The sequence below is a fragment of the Salvelinus alpinus genome, chromosome 28 (assembly GCF_045679555.1).
Source record: "Salvelinus alpinus chromosome 28, SLU_Salpinus.1, whole genome shotgun sequence".
Lineage (NCBI taxonomy): Eukaryota > Metazoa > Chordata > Actinopteri > Salmoniformes > Salmonidae > Salvelinus > Salvelinus alpinus.
This window is the reverse complement of record NC_092113.1, coordinates 11594161-11600552: the sequence shown is the minus strand read 5'-3', so window position 1 is coordinate 11600552 and position 6392 is coordinate 11594161. Positions and strand designations below refer to the sequence as shown.

Sequence of the window (6392 nt, the reverse complement as noted above, 5' to 3'; positions counted from 1 at the left end):
CCTGCTGAAGGATTTGGCCTTCAGATTCCTCAGGAGGTCCAGTTGATTGAGGGGGGGTATGAGTCTGGAGAGAGAAGATGAGACGTTTTTCATTATCTTTTATACATCCCACTGGAAGGCTAGTGCATGTCTTTCTAAAAAAAGTTCAGTGGCCCTCTAGTCTGGAGCATTGAAGCCTAACATTATACTGTTTCAAAATAGAACCATTCCTTTGACACTGCTGCACAGAATACTGTATGTAGCTCTAAAATGAAATAAAAAGCAGAAAGCTGCTTTGAGAAAGCCAAATATTGCAGTCGACAGATTAATTTCCCAATGATTCCAACAGACTTAGAAGGTAAACAGAGTGATTCATTTTCAAAGTAGCTACAGTGCCTTCAGAAAGTATTCATATGTCCTTGACTTATTCCACATCTTGTTGTGTTACAGCCTGAGCTCAAAATGGATTCAATATTTTTTTCTCTCTCATTTATCTACACACAATAACCCATAACGACAAACTGAAATTTTAGATGAAAAAACAAATGAAATACAGAAATGTCAAATTTATGTAAGTGTTTACACCCCTGAGTCAATACTTTGTAGAAGCACTTTTGACAGCTATTACAGCTGTGAGTCTTTCCCCACCTGCATTGTGCAACATTTGCCCATTGTTATTTTCAAAATTCTTCAAGCTCTGTCAAATTTGTTGTTGATCATTGCTAGACAACCATTTTTAGGTCTTGCCATAGATTTTCATGCAGATTTAAGTCAAAACTGTAACTCAGCCACTCAGGAACATTCACGGTCTTCTTGGTAAGAAACTCCAGTGTAGTTTTGGCCTTGTGTTTTAGGTTATTGTCCTGCTGAAAGGTGAATTCATCTCCCAGTGTCTGGTGGAAAGCAGACTGAACCAGGTTTTCCTCTATGATTTTGCCTGTACTTAGCTCCATTCCGTTAATTTTTTTATCCTGAAAAACTCCCCAGTCCTTAATGATTACAAGCATACACATTACACATTTACATTTACATTTAAGTCATTTAGCAGACGCTCTTATCCAGAGCGACTTACGGGTCCCCAAAAAGTTCTACAGCTGCACCATCGAGCGCATCCTGACCGGTTGCATCACCACCTAGTATGGCACCTGCTCGGCATCTGACCGTAAGGTACAAGAGGGTAGTGCGTACGGCCCAGTACATCACTGAGGCCAAGCTTCCTGACATCCAGGACCTATATACTAGGTGGTGTCAGAGGACTCCAGTCACCCAAGTCATAGACTGTTCTCTCTGCTACCGCACGGCAAGCGGTACAGGAGCGCCAAGTCTACAACCAAAAGGCTCCTTAACAGCTTCTACCCACAAGCCATAAGACTCCTGAACAGCTAATCAAATGGTAACCCGGACTATTTGCATTGCCTGCCCCCCCCCCCCCCCCAACCCTCTTCTACGCTGCTGCTACTCTCTGTTATTGTCTATGCATGGTCACTTTAATAACTCTACCTACATGTACATATTACCTCAATTACCTTGACACTGGTGCCCCCTAACATTGACTCTGTACCGGTACCCCCTGTATATAGCCCCGCTATTGTTATTTACTGATGCTCTTTAATTATTTGTTATTCTTATCTCATACTTATTTATTATTTATTTTTAGATATATTTTGGGGGGTATTTCCTTAAAGCTGCATTGTTGGTTAAGGACTTGTAAGTAAGCATTTCACTTGGCGCATCTGACAAATACAATTAGATTAGAATTTAGTTTTCCACAGACACCATGCGTCATGTGAGTAATAGTCATGTGAGGTGAAATGTGTATATTGGGGATGTGAGTACTCAGTTTGTTTCTTTGACCTGACGAAGATCCATTTCAGATGGAAACATTGTCAATGAAGCGGTGAATTGGGAGATTTAACAGTGTGCAGGCCTTCTTGTTCTTTAGTATTCTTTATTAGCCCAGCACCTATGTTTTTAAGGATGTGCGTATGACCAAAACATTTCTATAAACAGTATTATTGCACACAGAGTGAGTCCATGCAACTTATTAAGTGACTTTTAAGTGACATTTTTACTCCTGAACTTATTTAGGCTTGCCATAACAAACAGGTTGAATACTTATTGACTCAAGACATTACAACATTGTATTAAAAATGAAAAGCTGTAAACATTTCTAAAAATATAATTCCACTTCGGCATTATGGGGTAATTGTGTGTCGGCCAGTGACACAAAATCTCCATTTAAAATTCAGGCTGTAACAACAAAATGTGGAAAAAGTCAAGGGGTGTGAATACTTTATACTATACTGAAGGCACTCCACTAGTTGTGCTTTGAATATCAGAACAAAGCCCAGCAGTATCTCAAAATGAAAGGTATTAGAGTTCAACTTCAAATCGGAAAGCCAGACTGGTTGGTGTTATTTCAAGGGTATAAATGGAATTTCATTTCCAGGATAAAAATGTATATAAAGTATAGAGAACAGATATGGTCTGTACCTGTACATTGGGAGAGAAACGTTCTCCTCATAAAAATCCCACGTCGACAGCAGATCAGTCCGAGCGAGATTCGTAGCATAAAATCGCCAAGCATTCTATTTGTGAGACAGATGGTGTTATTTGCAAGTGATGCAGACAATGTCATAATGCAGAGGATGTTCAATGACCCAACAGGTGGTATATAATTCAATAAAATCAGTCAGAAAGAACAAGGTATTTAAAAAAAATGGTACACAATGTGTCAGTGGGTGTGTCCAGACTAAATGGTGGTGCGTGTTGGCCACCTGTATCAGACCAGCAGCAGGTTGGCGTCGCTTCTCAAAATGCTTCTGTCTGTGCTGCTCCTGGACCTTCAGAGCAAAACCAGACCCCAGGATACCCTGTGTGCGTGCATGTGAGTGGGTGTGGATAAGAGAGAAAAATTACACATTGTCAGAATATCTCTACCCTCTTGAATATGAACATCTGAAACTAGAATGCAGGACTAACAGATTAAAACATAATAATAATGGTTATCGGAACGTTTTAAATTCAAGTGTGTACCAGGCCATGTTTTGCCTAAGCAGAAGCGCACCATTGAAGAGCACAACAACTCTAAAGTGAACTATTGACACAGAACATTGCAAAATGTTCCGGAATATAACCATTGGAGTTCACGCACTTGGCCGTAAGGCTGGAACTGTGAGTAAAGGTTTTACATTTACTTCAAATTCAGAAACATAATACAGTTAAATTAAGTTGCCTTCTGCATCATAAGGGTTTGAATTAGCACCTAAAATGTCCCTCAAACTTACAGCTGGGAGCGCAAAGAAAGCCACTCCTATCATACTGAACATTGCAGCCAGCAGACGTCCATTCCAGGTCTTTGGGAACTTATCCCCATAGCCTATGGTAGTCAGGGTGATCTAGAGAAAGAAGAGGCATTTTCAACAGCACCTACAGTAATGCATACCTTATATAATACAGTAGTCCGCCAAAGCTGGTAAGTCAAGACCCCATTCCACTACAATACATTCAACTTTATCAAGTGACTTTATAGCTCAGTTTTAGATATGTATTTTGCTGGGTACTGCAGATAAATTAGGGAAATATATTATTGGAAATCTAACTGTAAGTCTGCCCTAATAGAAGATACCATTGAATACCTTGAGCACTTTCTAATTTGGAAATATTATTGAACTTACCAGCCCCCACCACAGGGCATCAGCATAGGTCTCAAACATGTCGTTGTCATCTTTCTCGACCGAGTACACCAGGAAACTAGCCAGGATGAGACAGAGAAAGCCTATGTACCAAGCAGTGATAAGTTCCTGGAGAAGAGGAACAGAGCATCAGATATAGAATTTGGTAACACTTCATGGTATGTATACATTCATAAAGCCTTCATAAATAATGCATAATAATATCTGTATCCACCAAATCCACCTATTCTGATTATGACTGGACTATGTAATCAAATTCATGAAGACACAGTTTATGCCTTTTGATTGTTTTTTTGCAGAGCCTTCCTTCCAAATCCCATCTCGCAGAAGGTGAGAAACCTGGGCTCCTGAGGCTAACTAAACCCCAGCTAAACATATAGCCGTTCTAGTGGTCACCTTGCTGTGGGCATAGACCACGGATCCTAGAAGTTTCCAGGTGCCCCCGCGCCGGTCCATCCGCAGCATGCGGAGGATCTGCAAGAAGCGGAGACTGCGGATGGCAGAGGTGGCGAAGACATTTCCCTGGGAGCCAGCAGCCAGCACCGACACAGATGCTATCAAGACCATGATGTCTAGAGGAGGAAAGATAGTCACATCATGTCAATGGTGTTCCATCCGCTCACACGCACACACTCTCAAGCCCACGATGTCTGGGGAAGGAAGGGGATTCACATAATGTCAGCGGGGTTTCCATGGCAACAAGCATCACCAAACACTGTTGAGATTGCGTTGATAGTGTTCAATGATTACTGACATCCTCCAACACTGAGAAGCCGACCTCACATGACAATCCCATGAGGCACTATTCAGGTGTTGCTATTTAATAACATGGTATTGAACAAAATGACTTCAGAGAATGTGAGTAGTGAACTGGTGTAGTTCTAAAACAAGGCAGTGTTGAATGTTGATGTTAGCGTTTCCTTTCCTTACATAAGGTATGGGAGACTTGAGAGAAACTGACTACACTTAGAAATATAAAAGTCATTTTTGGTAAAAAAAATATTTTATGTGAATAACGCTTGTTTTTATGGAAATGAGAACAGCAAAGTCGGAGGAAGAGGTAGAGAGATAAAAGGAGAGAGTGATGAGAAACGAGAAAGAGGAGAGAAGACCAGGACAGGAGAGTTGTAAGCCAGAACAGAAGAAACATCCTGAAAAGTGAGAGGTAGAAGGAGAAGAAAGTCTTTCTGTTCTCACCGATAACACAGAAAGGCTTGCGGGCGAATTTCAGCCTTCCCCTCCATCCTCTGTAGCGACAGCAGCAGCCCGCGGCCCATATCCTCACGATGTACTCAACTCCAAACACCACGATGGTCACTATTTCCTGTGGTAATTGGGAGCAAATTCAGTGTCTGGGCCTTTGTTCTTTTCAAGTACTTCTGTACTTCCTTGCCCAGCACCTGTTTTTTGGGGGGATGTGCGTATGACCACAAACTTCACTATTTCCTGTGACATCAAATCACAGACATATTATACTGCCACTAAACCCAAAGTCTTATCATAGTGCAGTTCCATGCACAACACAACCAGATGGCTAGAGTAGTAGTCGGGAACTACTTAAGATTCCGAAAAAAGATAAGTGACCTAAAGCTATGGGTGGCTATAATGTGAGAGATATGAACCTGAGAGTACATAGTTCATTTTAGGATTACGTCGTATTTAAAAATCTATATTGCACATATTTGATTGTGACATACTTTGCCGTCTTGAGCATAAAAAGAGCGTAGAAAACATGGACAGAGCACAGTACTTTTCAGAGCAAACCACCACACACATACCAAAATGTACAAGGCAGTCTCAGAGCTGTTCTTGAACTCGTTGATGGTAGCGAAAACAGAGAGGATGAGACAGGAAAACACCAACAGGAAGCTGAAAGAAATAAGAGGACATTAAACTATAGGCTCCTGTTCAAATACTTCAGAAATGCATCCTTCCTTGCTCGAGGTAAACACATATCAATACGCGATTGGATGGGTGTAAGCCAATGTAACCACCCTATTTCTTACCAATCCATGACTCAAGGAAGGACGGGTTTATTTCTGAGGTATTCGAAAAGGGCCTGGTAGAATCCCCCATAAATGCCACCCGAACAGCTGGCTAGCTGTCAACAGTCCTTGACCCGGGTTGTACTTTTAAACATAAGCCAATTCCCCCATCTGTACATCTATGGCTGTAGCCGGGGGGGAGGTGGACTTATAGTAAGTAATTAATGACTGCAAAGGACACTGGGACCTGTCACGGCCTTGGTCATAGAATTTAATAAGAAGATCTGCTTTAAACAGTTTACAATTTCATTAATAAAATGCATAAGTTAAACATGCATGAAACGAGTTTACAGTCAGTCGGACCTTTCACTAATAAAAATAATACATGTAAATACCCTGTATGTTGAAACTGTATTTGCGTATTTCACATGCACACAAAATAATCACATTACTTTCACATGTAGCCTAACCTGTCATACAAACTGGAAACTGCATATCCTCAACTGGCAGCTTCATTAAATAGTACCCACAAAACACCAGTCTCAACGGCAACAGTGAAGAGGTGACTCCGGGATGCTGGCCTTCTAGGCAGAGTTCCTCTGTCCAGTGTCTGTTCTTTTACCCTTAATATTTTCTTTTTATTGGCTTTTTCTTTGCAACTCTGCCTAGCAGTACAGCATCCCGGAGTCACTTCTTCACTGTTGACGTTGAGACTGGTGTTTTGCGGGTACTA

The 6392-nt window shown here is 41.3% G+C and overlaps 1 protein-coding gene across 9 annotated transcripts in view; it reads right to left on the bottom strand.

The window, feature by feature from the left end:
- The window catches only part of LOC139557169 (potassium voltage-gated channel subfamily KQT member 2-like), a 46826-nt gene that overhangs the window by 24336 nt on the left and 16098 nt on the right, over nt 1-6392 (bottom strand). For all 9 annotated transcript variants that reach the window (XR_011671346.1, XR_011671347.1, XM_071371624.1 and 6 more), the window contains exons 2-9: nt 5453-5543; nt 4872-4998; nt 4071-4246; nt 3657-3782; nt 3267-3377; nt 2757-2852; nt 2473-2567; nt 2-64 (exon numbers count right to left, since the gene is read on the bottom strand). Coding sequence is in view for 7 of the 9 variants with exons in the window: in XM_071371624.1 (XP_071227725.1) it covers nt 2-64; nt 2473-2567; nt 2757-2852; nt 3267-3377; nt 3657-3782; nt 4071-4246; nt 4872-4998; nt 5453-5543 (885 nt within the window). In the remaining 2 variants the exon portion in view is untranslated. The remainder of the gene's footprint in view (nt 1; nt 65-2472; nt 2568-2756; nt 2853-3266; nt 3378-3656; nt 3783-4070; nt 4247-4871; nt 4999-5452; nt 5544-6392) is intronic.